We start from the raw sequence: 26,242 nt of genomic DNA, 5'->3' as shown, positions 1-26,242 counted from the left end.
AATTAAACTTTTTAAATAAAAACATTTCCATGAGCAAATGACTTTATTTGAACTTAGAACCTTAAAATCTGAAAACACTGCCTTTTTAAAAAAATTGAAAGCTTCAGTATTTCAGCTAATGGGAGGGGCTGAGGAAGGGGGGAAAGAAGTATTATTTCAGTAAGTCCATCACAGTACAATAAACCACAATGGTATATGCACATGAATGCAATTTAATGCATTAAATATTTCCCCTAATTGAGATAGTTCTCATAAGAACTCTCAGTAAAGTGAACTGTCTTATTTGCATGAATAGTGAGCTTGTACTAGCAATGATCATCAGTGCCAGAGAGATCAGGTATGTAAGCACGGCAAATGACAGTACAGCCAATTAAGTGATATGTAAGCAGCATTATTTGTTCTCCAAAAAAGCCCAAACCCCAAGCTTGAAACTACAATCACAACAAGCAGATTTCAGGTGAATTTATGTGAACTAACATTAAAAAACTTACAGACATTTTGTGAGTGGTCTTTTGAAGTCTGTCCAGTATAGGTCTGACTTTATAGTCATATTATCACTATTCAGTTATGAGAGAGAAAACAATTATGGAAATTTTTTTGGAGTTTATGGAGTAACATACAAGCTCAAGGAACATCTGTGAACAACACTGTTGCTTTTTGGTGTGCTCGAGTCAATGCTTTATAAGCGTAGGTCAAGAAAGCCTCATGCTGAAGTATGACACACACTTTCTTAGATGCTGTTTTATATGAAAAGTATTTCTGTTTTATTTACATATTTGTTAGCAAAACATTTACAGTTCTAGTTTCTATTACTTTATGAGTGACATCAGGTAACCCATCTCAGTTCCAGAGAGTCCAAGACTGTAGATGGTAAAAATGTCCAGAAAATATTTTTCACTGAATATCTGTTTTACAGAAAATAGATTTTCTAGATGACACATTTTTTTGTAACAATACATAGTTTTTTCAGTAGGAGAATGATAATAGAATCTGTAGTGAGGGACTGCAACTAAACCTTGGAAGGATAATTGACCTCGGCATTAAATTTTAAAGAATATCCAAGACTTCCCTCAGGAAGGGTTCTATAAGACTATTTCTAATCTTCTCTCTATTCTTGTGTACAAATGGGGCATTGGAATATTAATGTATTCAGTACACTGCTAACAATCAATTTTATATCTACTTTTCCTCTAATCTAGCCCATGCTTCAACAGCCTTGCCTCTATTAGAAACAAGGGTATTCATGAGAGCAAGTCAGTGTAGATGAAACTGAAGTAATGTTAGAAAAATGAGGAAGCAACCAAAAATCTATGGAAATGTTGAGGTCCATAAAGTTTATCTTGCCCTGTAACTGAAGATGAATGACACTTTCCAAGAGTTGCAAAATAAGGTTCACTGCGGTCTTTTACCAATTGAAAGTTCATAATCATATTGCAACAATAAACAGTGTAACACTCTTATACATGTGGCCAAGAGGCTGCAATCATTTTTCTCAGATTCAGACTTTTCTACTATGATCAATGCAATTCTTTACATCAAATCTGAACAGTTATTTCTTATTGGCATTGTTTAGTACCTGAGACACTAATCCACTACTTTAGTTATAAAGCATTAACACAGTATCTAGACAGAAAACTGTACCCACAAAAGCTTACGCTACCCATTAAATGAAATGTACTTTTTTTTTTTTCTTCACTAAGAACATGACAGTTGTACATCAAGGTTTCTGTGTCTGTGTGACTTCCCAATCAAGTTTATGCTGTTGTTTTAGTCCTATGTCTAGAATATAATGGTGACATAATTAAAAAAAAAATAAGTTTATTTGTTCTGTCATGAGTCATCCATAAATAGCAGTTTCTTTGAACGTGTACATTATTTGTAATTACATAATGTTTGTATTAGTGAGAAAATTTTAATTGCTATGATGGCTTCGTGAAAATTCATATTCAGTATTCAGGTTCTTAATTACTTTCTGCTGCTTCACCTTTTGAATATTAATATTTACTGGTAGTGGTGGAGTATTAGTTACCATTTATTATTTGTATTGCAGTTTCCCAAAATTGACTAGGCATTTCCAAATGTAGAATACAAAGAGTCCTTCCCCCATAGAAAGTGGTGTTTACAAAAGAAAGAGCTTGGATGACAGAGCTGAAATTTGTAAGAAGGTGAAGAGATTGTTGATGGAAATGCATCTGATTATTAATACATTGTGAGGTATTGTTTTCATTCTTTGATTGGATAAAAGTGCAAACGTGCTCGATCCAAATGTTCAAATGTGCTACTCCATCCTTCTAGAAAAACAATTCTTATCCCTATCACCACCACCCTAGTGGTAATCCTGACACTTCAAACAACCCCTGAGTATTTTATTGACTCTTGCCGTAAGAAACAAGACTTTATTTCAGGAATTTCTGATCCACTGCTATTTGCATGTATAACAGTTACTAGTGTTTTAAATACATTCATGTGCCTGAAATATTCGAGTGAATGTCTCATTGTAGAACAGAAGGATGCTATGGCTAAAGCTCAGAAATGAAAGTCAATAAGTCTTGTTTTTTTTCTGGTTCTGTTGTGGTCTTGCTGTATGTTCTTCTGGACACAACTTTTTATTTTTGTGTTTAATTTTTCCAACTGAAACATGATGATAATTATACTGTGTTACCTCAGAGACATGTTGTAGGGGTTAATTACCAATATTTTGTGAGGTACTTTGATATCATTTTAGAAGAGGAGTAGATCAGTTGTTTGAAGGCACATTAAAAGCAGAAAAGTACATCTGTCACTAATGTAATAAATACCTTCATAAAGAATACAAAGGGATTTCATTTCATCTTCTACTTTAAGCCACTGAAAACTATTTCCAATTTGAGAAAATAATTACAATTAGCTTGGCAAGAAACCATATGCCATTTTAACATTGTGACCCCTCATATATATATATATATATAAAAAAAAAAGATCCTCTTTCCAATAATAGTGTAAAATGTTCCTTATGACCTTCCCAGGTTCTTTGTATGTAATTGTTTATCAATAACTTAGCTAAAAGGCTACGTTCCGTATTTCCCATTGAGGATATACCTATTCTTGCATTGCCTTTACAGAGAATTCCCAACATTAAATCAGTTAGTGATGTAGAATGAGAAATGACATAATCAACATAGGGAAAATTCAGTAGAATTTATTTTAATTTATAATAGAAACAAATCCAACATATTATTTTGATGTTTGAATTTTGAAAGCTGCATTCATTTACTGTTCTGTTTTCATGTAGGCAACAGATGTGAAGTAAATATAGATGAATGCATATCTGTACCGTGTCTCAACAATGGAAGTTGTATTGATGACATCAACTCCTTTAAATGTCACTGTAAGAGTGGTTTCATTGGAACAAACTGTGAGACAAATGCTGATGAATGTTTGTCAGAGCCTTGTCTTCATGGAAGGTAGCTATTTTTATTTTACTATTATTATCTTCAAGAAAATGTACTTAACTAGCAATATTGAAGATTTAATGACAAGGGAAGGTTGATAAAGATAGTTTTAATTACATTATCCATAAAGTAAGAGTACAAGCACAGTTAAGGATGACAGATGTTGCCTATTTAAGCTAATGTGATATACTGGTACATTACATCAGTTCCTTTTTCATTGGTGCTCATTAGCATAAAGCAATTTTCAATAAATGTGGATTAATTAGACTTGAAATTACTTAAAAGCAAATCTTCCACTATTACATACCAACAGGTTGAAATGAGAAGGCTTTATTTTGAAGCATGCATGCCCTTTAAAAATACCTTCAGCTTGCAAAATATACCTTATGCAAAGCCAGTTTAAGTTAACAGAAAAAATTCTATGGCCTTTGGTAGTAGTTGGATCAGATTCTGAAGTGACTAATAAGTACATGGCTACAATAGAATGTTATGATTAGAGTGGAGTTAGGACTAACTCTATGTACATAATCTGTATTTTTGTATTTTATGTTTCAGTTGCATAGACCATATAGATGGGTATCGATGCACCTGTGAAGCAGGATGGACCAGTTTCAGATGCGAGATCAATGTTAATGTAGGTCTTTAAATTTAATTTTAATTGTGGGGAGAAAGGGTAACATACAATTTGAAACTCAATTTCTGACTTCAGTAGCTTCTGAATGATTCTTTTCATTGAAAACACATGACAGAAATTGAATTGTTTCAAATCCATTTTGAAAAGCTTGTTACTTATGTGAAACTGTATTAGAAATAGTATTGAGAAAATGCATTAAAATCTCGACAGTGTGTGGTAAATATGAAAGGCCAAAGAAGAACTAAATCTAAATTCTCTGAAAATCAGCTATGGCTCAGTTTGACACAACTGATGCTGATTAAATGTCAAAGATAGCATAGCTAGTTTACTGAAGTTTAATTGCATTTTGAATTGTGAACAATTGAATGCAATAAATTTATCTTGCATATGAATACTATGGACACAAAGCGTATCCTACATTCTCTGCCAGGAACTTGAACAAATCAATTATACAAAACTATTATAAAATTACATTCTATTGTCCCCCAGTGACAAACTCTCATGCTTTCTTTTTATTCTGATATTTTAGTAATGTATATACACAGTACATCTGTACAGTACTCTTCTATAGCTCTAGATAGAATGTACTATCTGCGGAATAGAATGGGCATGTCTACATGAGATGCTTTACTGCACAGCAGACTAATCTGCTATGCAGTAAAGCATCACTGTCTACACATGCATGGCACTTAGGGCACAGAAGATTAATTTGCTGTGCTGCCAGATAGTCCTGTCAGATATAAGTGGTATCTAGCAACACAATAATTTACTGTGCTCAAATGCATAGGTAGATGGTGACATCAGGATTAGTTTACTCTGGCTTAAACTGAGCTGGAGTATATTCAGTCACATTTATTGCATGCGTAGATGTTCCCACTTTTACTGTTTCATCTAAAATATAGAAATAACATGCTTTGTCTAGAATGGTTGCAGCCAACTTCAAATTGATTATTGCAAATTCAAGATAGTGATTTATTTTAGATTAATATCTTTGAATACAGAACTGATATAATTCACACTGGGTGCATCCATATGTGGCCCCCATGCCACAGATGTTACTACACCATCATTTAGTACTTGCTTTACGAAGTACTAAATGATGTTACAGTAACCACCATAACTTCACTGTCTCAGCAGTGCACGGCTATTTTTAGCAGCTATATCACCAGCTATCTATAGTAAGGTAGCTTGTTGCTATGGCAATGTAGTGATGGTATCATGGTTTGTAAGTCTTAAATGCTCTGGGTCCTACAAACCTAAGGCACCACCTCATGTTCTTCCTTTATGTTTCACTGCAATCTCTAAAGCCAGCCAAAAGCAACCTCCTACAAATACTAGCTTCCTGTGTTCCAAATTTGCTTGACAAAAACATGTGGGATGTCATTCTCAATAGTTACTCCTCAGACCTGGTACTCCTTCCCCCTTGTGTTCCATCAGAGCCCAAGCCTCAACTTCTTCTAGAAGCATTGTAAGGCTGTTTTATTTGGGCAGGCGTTCAGCACACCAGATTAAGTTTTTGGAACGTGGTCTGTGGAATCTCTTCTTTTAAATATTTTAATTTTTTTTCTGTCTTGATAACTTATCTGGACATTATCGTAAGCTACCCTGAGCTTCTTTTGGCAAAGACAGAATATAAATTTAATATGTAAAGGAAACATAGACAAGGTTTAAAAGATCCAAATAGATGGCATAATTTAGAGTAACTCTTGAGCAGGCAACCTCCAGTTCAGGGCATCAGGAAGTCAATCTCAAATGGAAGGTATGTAGAGCTTAACACAAATAAAACCCACCTATTTCCCCCCACCCCACTCTATCTGTTGTGTCAAAACAGCTTTGGTTGGATCCCTGGATTTGGTCTATGGAATGCATTTGGCCATGAATTTTACATCACTCTAGACTATTTGATATTGTATTTCTGATTAGAGATGGACACATTTCAAAATGTTTAAATAAGCATTCCAAATGGTCAGTGTAAACTGTGTACCATTTTTCAACTTGCTATGCACAGAGAAATTATTGATGAATTTTGAGGTGAGTAGCAATTTCTTACCATACACCAACAGAGTATGTTCCACACCCATCAAAAACATATGACAACCTGTCTCATATAAGAACTACATCCAGTTGAAAAATAGCCAGCTTTACAGATTTAGAGAATAACTAATTACTTTACATGTCTACTTAAAGTTCAGCTTTTGCTATGATATTACAAATCCATATGATTATCAGTTGTTTTCAGTGCTAGTACAGAAAACCTTCTGGCAATATTTATCTCATCTGGCAACAGTGATTTTTATACTTTCCTCCATTTTGAAGAATGAGAGATTAAATGACCTGTGGACAAGTGTGTGAAAATCATATTCAAAAGATAACCACATTCCATATTGAAGCAGATGAAAATGGAAAATTAGAAATTTATGGAAAAATAGAAACAATATACATATACATTTAACAGATAAGTCTGTCAAAGCCATTGCTTCATTTTTTTGGTATTCATTCTATTTGCATGCACTGTGCTTTCTAGATTAGATATTCCTCCAGTTATCATCTTTTTAAGGACATAAGCTCCATCTCTTCAAGTCATCCTACTCAGGCAGGCCACTATGTCTACAAAGAGCCCTTTAGAAATAATGAGACTTCATGAAGATGCAGGGATCTGTTTACATGAAAAACCTTGCAAGAATCAGTCTCTGAATTTAAATGCTTGTCTTTTTTTATAATATACTTTAAAAAGATGGGAAGAAAAAAGCCTTGCTATTCTGAAAAGTCAGCAGTTAATTCAGAAAAAAATAAAACTATATAAAACTAAATTGTTAGTACCTAGGTGTCAGCCTTCACTCTATCTCTTAGAAGAAGCACTATAAGAATGAAGTACCTATATCTCAAGAACAATTATTCTTCAAGAATGAAGGTAATATTTTGGAGACAATATATGCAGCTAAAATAATCCAGACTACAAATTTTAAAGATAAATATCTCAGAAGCTAATCTAGACAGGAGTCATAAAATCATAGCGGATCATAGAATTATAGAGAAGTAGAGCCCTCAAAAGGTCATTTAGTCCAACACCCTGCCCAAGGCAGGATCATCCCTATTCAAAGAATCATATAGAAATACATTATCTGATCTCTTAGCAAACCTATAGTCAATCCTGACAATACAATACATAACACTCTGCAACAGATAAAGCAAGGGGATTATGGTGGGTAACAGACTGCTCTAAAGTTTAATAATATACACTCAAGGGATCCCTGGAAGAGGACCATGCCCCCCACTACAGAGGAAAGGAACAATCCCCGCAGTCTATAACAATTTGACCATGGGATAAAATTCCTTCTTAACCCTGTATATGGTGATCAGTTTAACCCTGAGCAGAGGGGCAAGACCCTCTAGCCAGGAACCTCTGGCTTTAAGTCTCAGGAGAAACATTGGCACACCACAGTCAAAATCCCCAGTCAAGGCTGCAGCCAGCACTTCTCAGGAAGGCAATCCCTCCTCCTCCCCTCCCGATATGTAGCAGCAGAGGTGGGGGAGAAGAAATAATTCCCCCTGGTCCCATGCAGCAACCATACTAGAAGATAGGCATAGTCTAGATAACTCCAGTTGAAACCTCCTCCCATTATGACATGGATCCATTTATAATTACCCTTTGCTTGTAGTTATTCAGCCAGTTGTCTTTCCACCTTTTATAAGATTTGTCCAGTCCATATTTCTCTAATTTTTTACAAGAAGTCCATGCAGACTCCTGCTAAAAGACTTGCTGAAGTCGAAATCCATTATATCTACTTCACCAACCTAAGTAGTTACTTTGTCAAAGAAGATCAAATTTGTTTGACATCCTTTGTTCTTAGTAAATCCATGCTGGCTGCTTCTTACTAAATCCATGCAGCCTTGCCTTGTCCAGGTACTTGCAAATTTACTTCTTTAGGATATCGTTCATTAACTTCCCTGATATTGAGGTGAAACTAACTGGTCTGTAGTTTTCCTTTTCCTTTTTTTAAAAAGGGGTACTACTTTGGCCCTTTTCCAGTCCTGTGGTACCTTGCCTGTCTCCCATGACTTCATAAATATTTTTGCCAAGGGTTTTGAGATCTTCTCTTCCAGTTCCTTCAGTACCTTCGGATGAAGTTCATCAGGCCCTGCCGACAAATTAATTCAGACTCATTAATACCTCTCTGATTGTTGCTTTTTTCTCATCCCTCATTGTGTCCTGTCATTATACAAATAATCCCTATTAAATGTTTGCCTGAAATTTTGTTTTGTGAAAATTGAGGCATAGTAGCTGTTCAGTAGCCCTGCTTTCTTTGCCTCTTCTGTTAAAAGTTTCCCCTGGGTAGTCAACAGTGGACTCACAGCTTCATTGGTGTGCCTTATCTGGCCAACAAATGGAACTCTTTCTTGTTCTCTTTAATTTCCCTTGCCATTCTTTACCTTTGGCTTCCTGATTTTGACCCTACAGGTTCTTACTATTTTCTGGTAATTTCCTTGGTTATCATTTTCCCACTGCCTTGTATGCTTTCCTTTAAAGCATCCTAGAAGCTCCTCGTGCAGCCACATTGGGGTCCTGCCATTTTTCTTGTGCTTCCATTGTATCAGAACAGTTTCTTGTTGGGCTTCCAATACTGTGCCCTTTAGAAGCTACCAGCCGCGCTAGAAGTCCTTATCCTTCAGTCTATCTTCACATGGTACCATAATTATGACTGTTTGAGTCACTTGAAATCTGCCTTTTTGAAAGCTAGCATATTAGTTTTAGTGACCTCATGCTTTCTCCATTTAAGGATCTGGAATTTTAAATTGTTATAGGTAACACTACCAGGAGTACAAGACTCCTGATGGTGTTGCTCTTCAGGTCATCGGTACCTCTAAACCTCTCCACCCCATCAAGGTTGCAATCCATGGAGAGGGGGAATATCATAATATATATATATATAAACAAACACATAGGGCACCGATAGATGTGTCAGATGTCTGCTCTGATATGTGCTAATTAGCATGCTCCAGCAGCTTCTGTGCCATATGTACTCAGTGGCCCTACACTTTAAAATGGTGGCAGGGATGCTTTCAAGCTCATCAAATAAGCTTTAGCCCAAGCGCCTTCCACCACCATTTTGAAGTGCAGGATGCTGGATACACATGATGATGTGAATAATTTAATTAAAGCAGCTCCTGGAGTCACTCTAATTAAAGTTCCCCCACAACCTTGGATCATGTGTAAAGACACCCTTAGATGCCAAGTGGGTGATGTTCCCTGTCGGAAGAGAAAGTCTATAATACCTCTCCCTCCCTCCATAGATACACAAAACCTGTTCCAAGATACTGAATGTTCTGTAGATGGAAGTTGAAAGTTGATTACAAGTAGGTGGGTGTATAATGGAGTGTGTAGGAATTGAGCAGGTAATGGGAACTGTGGCTAGAAACAGGCATAATCTTTGTGTCTCCATAAAAAAAAATTAATGGCAGCATGAAACTGAACAAACAGACATGGTAACACTTTGTTGTTCCACAAATGCGCACATTTGTAAATACGACAATTCCTAGTAATTTGTACCAACTTTTCATAGCAGAAGCCTGTTTGCTTTTGGTGGGAAAGCATAGATCCCTGAAGCCTAAAAAGAGGCAGGGGCCTGACTCTGTCCTGGTCAACCCTATCTGTAGGTGCCACTGAAGTGCATCAACTGTGCCAGGAAACATCCAGGCACAGCATATTCCACATCAAAAAAGACATCTGTTTATAGTATGTGAGTGCTATGGTCATTTGTTAGTTTTAGGATACCTGGAAGTATCGTGTACCATGTCATAAGTGGACTGACTGGTAGTTTGCACAAACCATTAGTTGAGGACCCAAGGGGTAGCTGGGTACAAGCCAGAGGATCAGGGTGAGAAACTCAGCTGAAATGTTAGGGGGAGCATGTCAGGGGGAAAGCCAGGTCAGGTACCTGTGACAGCTGAGTTCCAACAATCCAGACACAATGCAGAGGTAGAGATCGAAGGCTGATCAGGGTCAGTAACAGGTGGTAAAATCTAGAAATGAGGCACAAAAGGAAGGGAACAGCTTGGTAGCCCAAGGGCAGCAGAAGCCTTATTTTCCAGACAGCTTCCTCAGGACACAGGGAGCCTTCTATAAGTAGGAGGATACAGTCAGGGGCCGGGAACTCTGGGCCAATTAGGGGCTGGCTGTAGGATGGCCTTCCCCAAGCAGGTCCCCTTCCTTTGTCATTATACCTTCCTCCATGAGCTCTGGCCTGGTGGGGGGCCAAACTGGTGCTTTGTCCCTGAACCCAGTGTTTTGGAACGAAGACTGACAGGAAGGTAGGTGGGGACAAGGTAATGCTGTTTGAAAGATAGCTTATGATAGCCTGCAATGAGACTGTGGGTATTTTTTTGCTGGGAGCAGTCTATTGGGATCCCCAGTATTAAACCCAGGTGTCTATCCTGGATTTCTGCTTCTTTTTCCTACTTTTTGTAGCTGTTCCATATATTCATTCCCATGACCATTTCCTGATGCAGGGGCATACAAATAATGTGTCCTAATGTCATCTAATGACATTGGCACTATGTAACTGAGCATTGGCACATATTCATAGAACTTGATCAACAATTACACAGCTTACTTCAAGCCATGGGATCATAGATCTGGTCCCTGCTTGTGCAGACATTTGTCAGTGATGGGACCAATGTTAGGAACATAGTCTAAGTTGGGGTAAGGGAAGTCATGGGTGGGATTGGGGGATGTCATAGCAGGTCTGTTAGGGGGTTTGGCAGGTCCAGAGAGGTTTCAGAAGGATTGGGGAAGGGGTGGGGGGAGTTGGTGTATCTGGGAGAGGATCAAAATGGTAAAAATAACTCAGTTGGGGCGGGGTAAAAGAAATGCAGCCTCAGGGCTATGTTGGCACTAGATTTATGACCCAGATACCTCGCTTCAGGCAGACCCAAACCTTCAGATAGATCATGACCTCTCAATTTGATAATAGGCTAATTTTATTGATGCACAGTGATAGCAGATAAGAATAATGCAAACAATTCTATATCTACCAGTCCTGGGGTTGTCATCAGAGATAAGGTATGTTTGGCCAATATGCAAATTTCAGTCTGAGGTTCTCTCTTGAATGTCACATGTCAGCAGCCTGGAGCACCCACCCTCCACGGTGGGGTGGGCTGAGGCCCACCCTCCACGGTGGGGTGGGTGAGACAGGCTGGTGGTGTGTCCTCTGTCCATGGTTCCCTCAAGTTACCCTCAAGGAACCTTTGCTGCTCTAAAATCCCTCCTTTTGTATCTTTTTCCCTCTGTGGTGACTCTTCATCTTTGGGCATCGTTGATTGGTCTCTCTGTGGTTGTTATACTGTCCCTGTTTTGTCCTGTCAGCATATGCCCTTGTTTCACAAACCCATCACATGCAAACATCCTAATTTGCTCTTATACCATGTTTTTTACCTAATTTGGTCCATATAGCAAAACCAAAAATCCCAAGGGCTCTGCACTTGGGCACTGTGACCTGGTGCCAATGCTGTAGAGTCCCTTATGTTATAGAACAGTGTGGTGTATGACTTAAATTTACCAGCTTGTTTGTCTGCTTGCTGCTTGCCTGTGTCAGGCATAGTGGACTTTGAAGACACTGTCACAAACAGGCTTTTTAGAAATCAATTAACACTTGCCATTGCCCAAGACCATTGTTCTAATTCATATCTACTTTACCTATGTAGCCCGGGTGGACATGGGTTTGTACTCCCCTCTCCAATTGAGGGAATTATTGGCAGGGCAGCATGCTTCAGAGAGACCCAACAGCCCAGTGGCGACCTCCATCCCCTATAGAGTCAGGCCCAGTCAATCAATTAACTATATACAAATTTATTATTACAACAAAACTATTAAAGGGTAAGGACATAAATACACACACACACACACACACACACATATATACACACACATAACCAATTATTATTTAAAAATACAGATGAACAATAGAACAACCCAGAACAAAGGATATTGATCAGGCAACCTTACAACTCTTTTAACAAACTATTGCTTCAACTTATTCACATAAACTATAAGGCACAGTCTATAAATATAGCCAGCAATCCTTAGACTACCTGGGTGCCTTCCAGGGCAGGGGCCCCATTCCCAAGGTACCACTACAGGAAAGGAGGTGGGGGGAAAGTAAAGGAGAGGGAGACCCCAAATACTCCTTAGCTCTCCCCTCTATCACCCAGGAGTGGCTCATGTGGTGCCCCTTCGCAACCTGGGGGGTCCCTCCCCTCTTGGGACCCTCTCTCAAGGGTAATTTACTACTCCACAGTCCTGGAGTGTTGCCTCCCGTTCTCCAGGTTGAGCTCTGTTTCCCGCTGGGCTTTCCTGCCACTCAACTCTGCTGCTGCCAGCCTGGATTAGGGCCACATGAACCCCTGCGTATAGTGGGTGCTTTGCCTTGTGCTAGGTGCTGGAGACCCAGACAGCCTTGTGAAGCAATGGGGCTTGGTCTGCTCCCAGACCCTCTGGGCAGTGTCATCTGCACTGAGCTGCTGTCCCAAGCCACCTCGAGTGGCTCCCAGGGTCTCTCATCCTTCATGCAGCACCTCCTGCAATGAGCTCCCACCCTCGTGCTGGGGGTTGTGGACCTGAGCCACCCAAGGGGCTCCAAAGATCCTTCGCCATGTACCGGCCTGTGCACCATGTTTCTGGCCACACACCAGAGGTTGCAGACCTGAGCTGCCTCACGCAGCTCCCAGGGTCTATGCTCCATGCTGCGCACCGAGAGCCTAACCACTGGAGCCGTCCACCACTCTCCACTGATATGAGTTTCCAGGGGCTCTTCCTGGGCTACTGATTTGCCCTGCTGAGCAGCTCTCCTCAGCTCTTCTAAGCCCCTCTCTTCTCTGTCCATAATACATCTCCCTCATGCTGGGCATGCAGCTCCTTTTATACGCTCCAGGGCTCCACCCCTGAAGTCATCCAGACCTGATAGTTTGCAATCTTCAATCAGGTCTGGGGGAGCTCTTTCCCCCCTCCCCTCAGGAAAGGAGCATGACTTTATTTGTCTTTATGCCTCCTGATTGGTGGATGGGCTCCACCAATCAAAACAGCAGGATCTCAAGCCTAGGCCTCAACCCAAGCTCTGAAAGGTAAGCCTGCTATACCTATAAGTCAATTCCCACCCTAAATACCATTTTCTAGCCATCAGGCTGGAGAAAGCAGCTGGGCTTTCCCAGCCTCAGGGTTGCCCTCCAAATATGTATACACATTTGGTTAGATCAGGCATGGTTTAGCCCGATCTACATTGTGAAAAAAAATAGTGAAAGAAATAATATAAATTCCAAATATAGCTGTTTAAAAATAAAATAGGAATTGGCATCTGTAATATTTATATATTTTTAATAAAAAACAGTATAACTCAACTTGTTCTTAATATAGATTTTAGATTTGTATAAGAGGATACTACAGGGACATTTTCCTAATGAAGAGTGCATTTTAAATTCTCTTGTGCACTGAAAACTCCATAACACATTGGGCCAGATAGTTTAAACTAAATGACTTTTTTCATCTTAGCAAGGAAGCTTGTGCCTTTTTGGTCTCTTAATAGCAGTCGTCATTCCATCAGATGATTGCACTTGTGAGAAATTAAACAAATTAAGCCATGGTACAGTACTGTTCCAAGGAATTGAAATGCATGTACAGTATGTCTCTCACTATGTCACTGAATCATATCTATTTTACATAACCTTTAAAAATGGTACTGGAACTTTAAGGGCACAGACAGAAGTGTAGCCCCCACCTGTAACTCAGAACACTTTGCAGGAAGTATTCTGAGTTACAATGATCCCCAGATCAAACAGAAATTCACTGTTTGTTCTTGCGGGGAAAGTGGGGGGACAATCCAATTGCTGGCTTGGAGCCTGCAGCCTTAGTAAGGCTTTGCCTTAGTATTGGCCCTCCTCCCTCCTAGCTTCCTCTGTTTTTGTAAATAAAAAAGGGAGCAGAGGGAGCTCCTTCTAAGGGTTCCCCTGATGGCACTGGAGAGTAGGGTGGGTGAGTTGGAGGCAGATTGGGGGGGGGGGGGGAGAGGGGGCAAACTCCCTCCATACTATAGACCGAGACTGAATTTCCTTCATACCCTCTTCCCCCTCCCATTCTGAAAGCAGAGATGGGCTGGGAGGCAGCACAGACAGAAGTTATAGAATATGCCCTGTTTTAAAATGTCTTAATCTGAACCCTCATGCAATCAGCTATTTTTAAGTGGTCTGGTGCTATACACTTGTGTTTGTTCATAGCTATAGACCACATTTTGTGGCCAGATCAGGCAAAAATTGTCACTTCTGTCTGTGCCCTAAATTGTCTGTAAGTAATTGTCAAAGTAATACTGCAAAATGCGATGATTCAAAAGTCTAAATTCAACATACATAAGCAGCTGTTACTGGGAAAAATGGTTCACAATTATACTAATGCAAAGATGCTCATTTACATTAGATGCGGGAGGAGATATCAGGCATCTAGCTTGTGCAAACCACTACAAGGCCTATTCAAGGTATTTACATCTCCTCTGCTTCTGCTTAAGCAGCAAATAAGTTCTTCTAATGGAAAAGATGGTGAATCCATGTAACACATTTCATAATTGTTCCTTAAAATGATATTGAATGGTTAATATTGTATAAGAAAGAAAACAACATCTGGTGGCCTTTGATGTAAAAACCCCTATATGTACTAATTGTTTTTTGTTTTTTTTTAAGGCATGTATTTATTTATCCAGTTCTAATGACATGATTATCCATGCCTCTTATTTGAGAACCGTGGGGCATTTTTACATGTGCTCAGGGGTTGGAAGGGGGGAGAGGGCATTTTAATTAGGGTAGTTTCGAGACCATCTGTGTATTTGCTTACATTGAAAAATGGTGGTGGGGGCACTTTAACTAAAGATCATTTGATGAGCTTCAGTTAAAGCACCCCCATTGACATTTTAAATGCAGAGAAGCTGATACATGAGATGCTGGCATCTGCTGGAGTGTAATAATTACCACACTCCAGAAGACTTGATTATTTGAGTCTGCTCCAACACTCTAATTACAACACATTGGAGCAGCCTTGCTGCACATGTATAGGCACCCTTGGTGTCCAAGCCTTGCTACTTTTTCTTTCATTGCTTTCTAAAACAACATCTCTTCTCTGTTTTTACATAGTTAAAACTCTCATCCAGGTTTTCAACCTCACTGTAAGAGAAAAAAACATTCTGGACTAGTAGTTGGGCCATTGAGGGGGAGGGGGCAGGAGTCAGGAGCAAAGCCCAAATTAGAGGCTGATACAAGAGTCAGGAATCAGGGACAATATCCAAGAATCAAACCCAGAGACAGAATCCAAGATACAGGCTGAGGCAAAGTTCAAGAGTCAAGTGACAAATCACTAGATCCAAGGGGAAATCTAGGTGCAGAGTCCAAGTCAGAAGGTGAGTCAAGGTTCAGGAGTCAGAGACTGAGCTACCAGACTACAAGGGACTTTCGACAATGCCAGAATCCAGGAACAGAGCCAAGCAGGGTCAGAAACCAGAGAACATAGGATCAAAGAGGCTTATATCCTAGCAGACCTTTAAACTGTTGGCTAGCCTGCTGTCTGCTGCCACAGGTGGAACAAAATAGGTAGGCTTCTCACCCTGGCAGCTAATCAGGAGACCCTAACAGTGGCCAGCTAGTACGTTAGCTGGGGTAGGGCTGCCAGTCAGGGCCCCACATAGGTGTGTCCAACTAGGCAATTAGTCCAGGCTGTGTTGCCTTTTAGGACTCCTGACACTTACTCATCCTAATAATCACTATTTTATTTTTTCTGACTTCCTGCCATCCTTAGTTCTCCCAACCATGATGCATTTAAAAAGTATCTAATAAAAGCACTTTCCTTTCCTGTTGACTTTCCTCTGGTATACCTCCATTACCATTCCCTTTTCTACTGCATCAAGTTAATGGGTTAAAGCTCTTTGTCATTCTACTACAGTTTCTCCCTCGTTCTTTCTAAAGCCAAAAATCCGACCTTGACTGTTGGCTTGTCCACTTATGCCACAGCCATCAAGCTGTTTCCTTTCATGACCTGAATTTACAGCCACTATCTTGTTCTCCTTTAGGCAGTCTTCACAATTAATTTCTGCAAACAATGTCTAGTCTTTGGAACAGTGTGCAACAGCTGATGCTTATTAACCTGCATAATAGAAAAGTATACATACACATATATGTGTGTAGGAGGATGTTTGTGTATGTATATGTTAAGGCTACAAAGTTAACTTAAGAGTTCGGAAATGGCAGATTATGTTGTTTGTACAACTCTGATTTAGACCCCTTGTTTATATGCATTCAGATATAGTATTTCATTACTGTACTCAATACTAGATATTCCCATGGATCCCTGTTTTATTCATTGCACAGACTAATTGGTACTTTTGGTTCTGTAGAAGAGAAAGTGATGGTCTGTTAAACCTTTGCCTCACTGGCTGCAAAAAAAATAGATGTATAGTTGAAGAGTGAATAAAGCAGATTTTCTCCTGGTTAAAGCAGCAGTTGAATGCTTCCCTGGAAAAATGGATTATGGTCTGGTATCTGCCACAGAGTTCCTATGTAATGATAGGCAAGTAACATAAAACTTTAAAAATATTGGTCACTAAACTGTATGTTCTTCATTTTCTGACTGCCAAATATGACCTATGATTTGAAACAGAATAATGTTTGAACTATTACTGGTATCATTTAGAACAATCTTAAACTCTGGTATTGTCTTTTATTTTCTAAAATGTCTCCTTTTGTAATTATTTCAAGTTAAGGATTGTTTGTGCCTTTAGGGAACCATTATTCTTTAGTGTTTCTACTTGTTGTGTTAATTTTTTACAGACTTTGTAAATTTTCTTCTGATTCATTAGGGGCATACCTTGAACCCCGTTCTGCAGCCACAAAATGCTGCCTGGAGTTTCCCAGGGAACACCTTCCCTCTGCAAATAAAAGCAGAATCTCCTGGATCATAGTGAACAGGGCATGGGCAGAGGTAGGCCCAGAGAATTGGCTTTGTGGCATGCTCTAAAATGAAATGCAGTTTCAGATTGATTTGAAATGTTATGCATTTCCCCAAGAATGTGGGTAGTTCTAGTAGTCCACAGTTTGGAATATTTAAGCCTGCAGATCTTGAGGTGTAGCAGCCATTAGGAATCACATGATCTGAAAATGATATGGTTCTTTAAACTGTTTTGCACATCTTCAGTGTTCCTACTGGTAGCAAACTTTTTAGTTCCACTAAGAGAAATGCAATGCCCTTTTAGGTGTCCAAACATAAGTGGCACATGTCTGTCCTGCTCTGTTTAGCACATTTTAGATGTTTTTGTTGTTGTTGTTATGGGGTGGCTGTTTTGGGGTGAAGGTGCTGGAATGGACCTTTTCAGGGGGGGCAAATGACCTAAGTGAATCTGAATTAGGGGGTTCCACAAAAACAATAGGCACTGAATAGGGGCTGAAAAAGACTTTTCTTGTCTGAAAGGACATTGATTAAGAAGATTAAAGCTTGAAGGTCATTTGTATGGAAGTGAAATTGGTTTAAGTTGGTCATATAAAAATTTCCTAACAGGAAAAAAAACAAAAAAACCCCCAAGAATAACCACTATATAAGTGTCCAGGTAGATAAGACTGAATCATTTCTACTTGATTAAATCATTTTCTTTCTGTCTGGGATACATTTTTCAAAGTGGTATCATTCTAAGCTTATTCCAAACAATGGACAAAGCTGAAAAAGGGGTAAGTCAGAAGGTATTAATTGTGACATAATTCAATGACCTGATAAAAATCAAGGGGTATAGAAAGCAGACATAATTCTGGCTAAATGAGGCTATTAAATGTTGTTCAAGCTATTAAATGATAGTTTGTTTAGTTAGACCTAAAAAGTATAACTCACTGCACAAAGCATAGGCTATTGAGCTACCCCATGTTGCCTGAGGGGCTTTTCTGGAGACTGACTGCTAATATAAAAGCTGAGACACTGATTTGGTGACAGCTATAGATGTGTACATCAATACTGCTATATGTGTATATGTAAGGAACCCGTGAACAGGGAGAAAGGGGACATGCTGAAGGGAGTAGTGGCTTTGAAATATAGGAGGCAGCAGAGAGAGAGCTGCTGTTGGATGCAGTACTGGCTGCGACTTGGATTTCTGAACAAGAAAACTGTTTTCAGTTTGTTTCCATTACATTTAAGAAAGGTCAATTGTTTTTGTGTGTGTGTGTGTGTCTGTATATATGTGTATATATGTATATATATGTATGACACGCATATATATATACACACACACACGAAGTAAATAGGGCATGATCTAATTTGTCTCCCTAACTTCTTTTCCTCAAGAAACAATCTACAAGACCTGGGATATTGGCTAAATGGCTTGGATACAGTGAATTCTGAAGTAAGAGTAGCTGACCCTCAGACCCAGACACTAACTACTCCAGGAGAAAAGAAGTCTTATGCTGAGAGTGAACTGAGGAAGTTCACCCAGTCAAACAGAAACACTTGCCTGTATTTTCAGAGGAACTAAAAATAAAAGGGAAAAAAAGGAAAGAAGAAAAAGGAGGAGGTAGGGAAAGAAAAGAAAAAGGAGATACTACTAAAATTTGGTACCAAATTTACTACCAAAATTTTCTACAAACTTAATACAAAGAATGAAGCCAGGTGAAAGAGAAAATGGTCTCTCAACATCTTTAGTACCTGTCAGGCTTCAAGTATTAGAAATAGCCTGTATTAGCTTGAGACCTAAAGCCTTTTTTTTCCTGTTTGGATTTCCTTTATTGTGAACCCCAACAAGCTGTTTGTTTCATGCCTAAATACTAGCAGAGACTCTACAGAATCTTAATAGGAACAAATGTTCTGATGTAGTAAGACACTTGTTGTATGCACATAATATTCATCTCTTACAAAGTGACATTGCAGACAGGAGTATTGTCAATTGTGTTCTGGAGCTGCTAGATGTATTAACTGCTGCTCATAATGATACATTCAGCTGACTTCTTCACCTTCTCTTGGGACTTTGCATCTTGTCTGATATCACTACCAGAAGTATAAAATATAAATTTGAGACTTTGCTGCCAACATATCCAAACATCTTGCATCTAGTATATCTGACAGAAAACAAATTAAATCTATTTGCTGAATTCACTGGCATGTGCTGTGCATTTTGGAACCTAAGGCCAGGTATAATTGATCAGGACTGGGTTTATACCCATAATAATAAAACAGAAGTTCAGCACACTTAGAGTGGTTTAAAAATGACAGAACACAGCCTAAGATTTGCCCTTGCCACCAAAAAGCAAATGTGTGTTCTGTTCATAAATGTACCTTTTGGTTAACTCTTTTTCATTGTTACCCAACAAGGCTATATATTTAAACTAAGTTGATGCCATTATTAACAACAGATCAATTTATCCAAGGAACAGTTCCTGCAGTCATGAATTCAAATACTTCCAACTACAAGAAAAGTTCTTGTTTGTTTATAAGTACTTTAAATTGGGCTATCAAGATGGGCTCTTGACTAAAGTAAGTAACCATATGACCTCATTACTATAACCCATCATTTTACCCACCTCATCTTCTCTCTACTGAAGATTACCTTTAGTAGTCATATCAGATGCTGACAAATGTGGAGAGGAGGGAACATGCTTTACTGGAAATAGAAGCATGTTACTTTGACCCTGTCTGCAGTGTCTGTAGAGACTGAGCATATGAGCAGGGCTTTTTGGCACTTTTAGGCAAAGCTGATTGAATCAGATATTAGATAAAAATGCCAAAAAGCCCCACTAAAGCACCCAATCTCTACAGATGTTGGGAAAGTCAGGTGCAACTAACGTGCTGCTTCATCTGGGCATGTGAAGGGCTCAGTGCAGGAAAGCACTTAAAGTGCCCATTTACCACCCATGTCTGCAAGAAGCCATCATGTTTAGAACTGGACTGTAATGAATGCCACTGACCTACGTTCTCTGAGATCTGGAATCCAATACTATTAAGACGCTTAATTCTTATTCAAATTATAAGTACCTTAGGTATCTCTGTGATATGGGCCTTTGCTTTTGAAAACTCTGTACCGCATCTCTGATTGTTCTATAAAGTTATCAACAGGCTTTTATAAAGATGAGAAACTATATGGAGTGATTCTGGACAAGAAGGGATAACTCCTTTACCTTCCTTGAGAAAACCTCCTACCTGCTTCCTATTAAGCAGAGGGTGAAGAATTCTGAAAATCCCTAGTAATACAAATGGTGTGTGCAGGGTGGAGGGAGGGTGGGACATTACTTTTGGTACTGGCGGCAGCAGTGGCATTTCAAAAGCTTTTTTTAATGTCCTAAGCATCAATTTTATCACCACAGTTGCCTTTGACTTCTCTAACTGGTTTCTGTGTGCAGTTATTTGCCAGCATGATTCCAATTTACTGAGACTTCTGCATGTTCTCCTTTTTTGTTTTTTTTTTATTTTCCCCCTAGAGCTACAATCATGGTCATCTTTCATATATCCCTGCAGAAGAAAAGCTGGTAACCCTAGAGTTTGTTTGTCCACTTGTTGACCAGGCTGCTGTAGATAGAGTTCTTACTTATTCCTGGTTTCTTGGAGTGTAGAAATGATGTAAACTCTATTCTCTAGAATGGGTTGACTGCTTTAGCACCATAATTGTTTCAGCGCTACTGCCTCCCTCCTGTCCCAATCTTCTCATTTCAGGTGAATTCAAAACTTAGTTTTAAATTGGAAATTGAATGAGGAGTAGCAAGAACCCCTAAACTCATTCCAGGTATGAAATGCTAACCACAGATTGGAATGAACTTCAAATACTTTAAAATTATGCAACTGTTTGCAGGTGGAAATGTGACTTGTACCAATACTTTAAACAGAGAAAGGTATTCACTTATTATGCGATAAACCCATTTTTATAGCTACATCATGCCTTGCTCTGACATGCCTGCATAGAAAGTTCCTGCCTTTCATTTGTTCTCTATCTGTAAGGAGATGTATAAGCTGCAAGGCACTTAGGACATGCCCATTTTCTGCTATCAGAAAACAGAAACATTGTTGAAAATAATTGTATGTAAACCTTCGTCATAATTGACTGCAGGCTTACTAAATGAATCAAGCAACATGAATAGTTCTGAGTCAACATTAAAAAAGGATATCTTTTATATACCCACAAACAAAATATTGGAAAGCTCGGAGGGCATATGGTGGTTGTGTTCTCATTGACTTCAGCAGTAGTAGTAAATTCTGTTCACCCGACTCAGACAAGTGATCCTGCAAATATCAGTAGAGCTTCTTGTGAAACCAGAGCCTTGTCTTCATAGCTAAATCCATGCATTTTATCTGTGAGTAGCCAGCATCTATGAGCTATCCTGAGGGGAAAAAAATTGAAGAAAAAGATCTTTAAGGTTAAAACGAGGTAAAATCTGGTGAGATTTCTGGCTGGGGCTGACCTTATTTTTCTTCACAAAAAAACTAAAAGGCTTTCTAAGCCCTTGTTTTTGCCTTAGGTTAGCTCATGTGCATGTTAGTTACGTAAAGGTTTTTTTAAAAGTATCATTTTTATGCTGAAAACAAGGTTCATTTTTTGGCTACAGGGATGTTGGAAGTGCAGTTAACCACCTAACTCTGATTGCAAATTCTAACTCCTAAGGGAATTATGATAGCCTACCCAGTGGAGGAAGCATTTATTTATATGACTTGGAACACAGTTATGTGCCAAATCATTGAAACAGCTTTCTTGTCTTAGTTCAGAATAGTAATGAGCAGTACCTCTATAGTAGCAGAACATGCTGAATGTTTGCTATTTGTTCAAGAATCATTAACATTTATCTGCAGTGCACCAAAACATTTCATTAAAAAAATCTAGGATCTGACAGAGCAGTAATTGGTGCAGTTTCTCTTCTACAAAGCTGAACTTCTTTCCTTTTTTCCTTCCTAATTTTTTCCCCCCATCACTTCAAATACCATGTTCTGGATATTTGTCTGGAGGTCTATAAGAGCTTCTTATTGTACAAAACAATGTTATAAAACAGCTTTGTAATTTTAAAATAAGGTATGACTATAACTGTATATTCAGCTTAAACACTTATTTGAGAGTTGCTTAGCTTTAGATAGATTTCTAATGTTGATTTCACAGTGATTTTTTAATGTTTTCTCTTTGAAGTTATTATTTTAGCTGTTTTCTTTTTCTCCTTTTAATTCTGTAGCAATTATGCTAGTGAGCAAAGCTAAAAATTGTTAGAAGTAACAGATGCAAGAGCATATGAATAAATAAAGAAAAATGGGAAAGAGGTGGACTTTGGGGGGGTTTTGTACAGAAAAAAACAAAAACATCAAATAACAATTGAAATTCTTTAATAAATTGCCTTTATATTTCCCATTAACTAGTTTTAATTAATTTCTAGGCCCTAGATGCATTACTTTCGGCAGTCTTCAAAACTAACCCTCCTCCCCCCCTTCCTATGGGATATATAATTCAATTAGTTTATGTAATGCTCTCTAATAAATCATCCTATATATACTTAGTCGGAGAGCTGATAGGAAAACATGTTGTTTTCATACAACTCCCTGTGGATATATGAATTTGCATTCTGTCAAAGTAACTGCAGTACCTGCAGGAAATCTATTAAGTGCCCTTAGTTATCCTTAAGGAAACAACCCATCTAGAAAAAATACAACTAATATGAAAATAAATTTACTTTTAAAGGATTTATTTTAGCTAGACCACTTGGGTGGGAGCAACAAAGCAAAACCCGTATGGGATCTAGGTGAGTATTGCTTTTCTGGGCTCAAGGGAGCAAATCTATTTCATATTAGCAATTATACTAATTAAATTCTCCTGTAATTTTGACAAAACATTAATTTGCTCCTGGTTCACCTGGTATGAATCTGATGGCTTTCATTAGCTTTGTCAGAGTAAATTGTGATTATGCAATCAATTAAAAAAATGCTACATGTTTGTATTTGTAAAGGCCTACAATAAATGGCAATTTTGGAAGTTCATATCTCTAGGCAATATTTAACAAACAGGAATATAGCCTTGTGCACTAGATACTGTACAGTGTATGTTTATCCTGGGTTTCAGAAACACATTTGATATAGTCCTAATGAAACCCTACCTATTTGGCTGTGTAAAATTAATAACACTTATATCTATACAGTACCTTCTATTTGAAGATTCCCAAAACTGTTATGATATTTACGGGCATCAGCATAAGAACCCAGATAGATATGAAGTACTGTATAAATTGTGGTGCAAATTTATGTTTTAAGATTTTAAGAGCTGATTTATGAGCAGGAAGACATTTCTTACTGTGAAGAAAAAATGTACAAAGACAGAGTGCTCACCTTTCTCAGGTATTAATTAATGGGACCACACGTGTTTTCCTAGTTGGATGTTAAGTACATATAAATACAGAGTGTCTAGGCAAATCTAATTGATCAAAATCTCTTCTCTCCTGATCATTTGAAACTTTAAATCAGTTTTCTTGCTATAGTTATAGATATGAATGGACAGAATCATGCTTTTAAAGCTAAATTGTCAATGTATTATTATTTATCTCTTTCAGGAATGTGAGTCTGCTCCCTGCATAAATGGAGGATCCTGTCAAGATTTGGTCAGTGCATTTGTTTGTATTTGCCTGAGTGGATACACCGGCGCATTTTGTGAAGTAGATATTGATGTTTGCAGTGAACCTTCACTGAACTCAACCCTCTGCTTCAATGGAGGCATATGTGTTGATGGGCCGGGAAGAACTTTCTATTGCAGGTCAGTGGGAATGTTTATTTATAACTGCTTCAGTTAATATACATTGATCTGTTAAGTTTACTATGTGGGGAGATTTTATTACGTGCTACGTGCATTACAGTGGATTTGTTTCCATTGTAAAGGTTATGTCAGACAGCAAATGTTTTAAAAGTATGAAGGCTGACTATTCATACTTTGTAGATATGGTCATATGTTTATAACTTTAAAAGTATTTTAACACAAGAATAAAACATTATTTTTAAACTATTGGAACTGAAATATTTTTAAAAAACATACTAAATCTTTTACATTTTCTCATAACAAACAGGTGTTCAGAAGATTATTGTTGTTCTTAAATTATATAGTTAATGTCGTGCCTTTATCTAGAAAATAATGTGCACAGGATTTCTAAGAAATGTACATAGAAGTCTTTTAATAAGAACAAGCTATAAAAAAGATGCAAAGTAATCATTTCACAAATACTAGCATATTGAAGCTTAAATAAAAAGAGCCACGTTATATAAAAAATTGTAAAAAAATTGATATGCCAAAAATTATTGTTGTGCATACAGGCATGTATGAATATGTACAAGTGTTGCAATTACGTTGTCCTAACCAGGGTTAGGTCAGTCTAAATGCCTACTCCTGCAGGTGTTCAGAGTTTTTAAATTTGGCCAAAAAACAAAACACTCAATCTAAATTAGTTCACCTCAATCTAATTTAGAATGAGAAAGAGTTAACCCCATCTAGGAAGGGGTTAACCTAATCTAGTTAATGTCTATATTCATTCTTAGCACAGCCCCAGGGCTGGGAAAGCCCAGACTGGTCCCAGCCCCAGGGCTATGCTGTTCCTACCCCTGACCCTGCCTGGGCTATTTTTTGTCCCACATTGCCTCACGTCCCAAACCATGCAACACCTCACCCATGGACTCACCCTTGCTTTTCCTACCCAGTACTCCTCTGGATCCACCACCCTTCCTCCAGACCTTCCAGCCCCACACCTTGTGGACTCACTAGCCCCCATACTCCCCAGTCTCATCAGCCTCTCCATCCATCCTGAGTTACTTACCTTGGGCTGCCTGTGCCAGTCAAAAACATGGTAAAAAGCTGTGCATACTGCTCCCTGTTTAGGTTTAGGCAGCTTAAAGTAAACTGCCTAAACCTAGACTGGGTGTGGCAAATTCATAGTCACAGATTATAGAGTTGGAAGGGACCCAATGGATCATCGTGTCTAACCCCCTGCCCCTGGCAGGAACGGGGACCAAGGTCAGACGACCCCAGCCAGGTAATTGTCAAGCCTCCTCTTGAAGACCTGTTTTCTCCTTGGGTGTGTATGAATACAGGCTAGAAGGATGAGTGATGACTTCTTTGGCTATTCAGAATTATCTGAAAAGGAACGTTATCCTGTTAATTACTTACAATCTACTTGCAGTTCATTAGAAACCTATACATGACGTTTTCACATGATTTTGCTATTTGTAGTACATATTTTCAGATTTCCTCAAGTAAAATTAGTATACATGTAATGACTTTTATTTACACATGAGCTGCACTTTAATTATTATTACAATGTCATAAATTTAGAAAAGACTGATTAAAAAGGGTTCTAAACCTATGTAACAATGAAGCACTAATAACTTCCTAAGTCATAATTATAAAATGTTCAACATCTGGTTTTCAGTTTATGGCCTGAAGCAAAGCTTAAAGACATTAATACTTTTTTTAAGTATAATAATATCCACTTTTGAAGAGCCTATAACTATTATTAACCATGTGTAACAATTTAATAGCTTTATAATGTAGTTACATTTTATTAAACTATAAAAACCATGTTAAAGTAATGTTAAGGGTATGTCTTAAACTCACAAAGGTCTTGAAACTCAGAGTTAAAATTTAAATTTTACTTCTCACTACACCCTATGCACCTGCCTATGTATTTTAATATGTATACAAAATAAGTTAAAATTGAAAGTGATATTGGACTATTAGGGCAGATCCATATCATTCTCATGGGTCCTAAATGGGATCTAAGCAGAACTTAGGTGAATAAGTGATAAAAATTTATTTAGACTGATGTTACTTCCTCAGCTGCAAAACAGCTTGCATGCCTAGGAACCTTAGGCTAGAGATTCGCAACCTTTTTAGACTTGAAGCACCTTTCATTAGACTCAAGGCACCTATTAAAAAATGCCAGCTTTTAGCTTGCAGTTTTTGCAGGTGGATTGGTTTTTGTTTTGTTTTGTTTTTACTACAGAAAAATGATACAGAAATTCTTCTGTTCCAAAGAACTTGGTATGTTTTTAACTTCATAGATTCCTATTTAATATCTATGGGTTTATCTTTTGAATTACATGTAGGTATTTGTACACCTACTAGTGCACGGCACATCTAACACTGCATGACACCCTGTCACACCTTTAAAAGGATCTCAAGAC

At 38.3% G+C, this 26,242-nt stretch overlaps 1 protein-coding gene across 1 annotated transcript; it reads left to right on the top strand.

The window, feature by feature from the left end:
* The first annotated feature begins 287 nt into the window (after positions 1–287).
* LOC132248806 (protein eyes shut homolog) lies at positions 288–24,002 on the top strand. The gene is made up of 5 exons (XM_059723156.1): positions 288–337; positions 2,296–2,381; positions 3,272–3,443; positions 3,987–4,065; positions 23,629–24,002. Exons 1-5 carry the CDS (start codon positions 288–290, stop codon positions 23,863–23,865), a joined length of 624 nt encoding a protein of 207 aa, XP_059579139.1. The 3' UTR covers positions 23,866–24,002.
* The last annotated feature ends 2,240 nt before the right edge of the window (positions 24,003–26,242 follow it).

Source organism: Alligator mississippiensis, chromosome 1 (genome assembly GCF_030867095.1).
Source record: "Alligator mississippiensis isolate rAllMis1 chromosome 1, rAllMis1, whole genome shotgun sequence".
NCBI classification, from domain to species: domain Eukaryota; kingdom Metazoa; phylum Chordata; order Crocodylia; family Alligatoridae; genus Alligator; species Alligator mississippiensis.
Note: the sequence above shows the minus strand (reverse complement) of the source record. Positions and strands in the feature narration are given on the sequence as shown.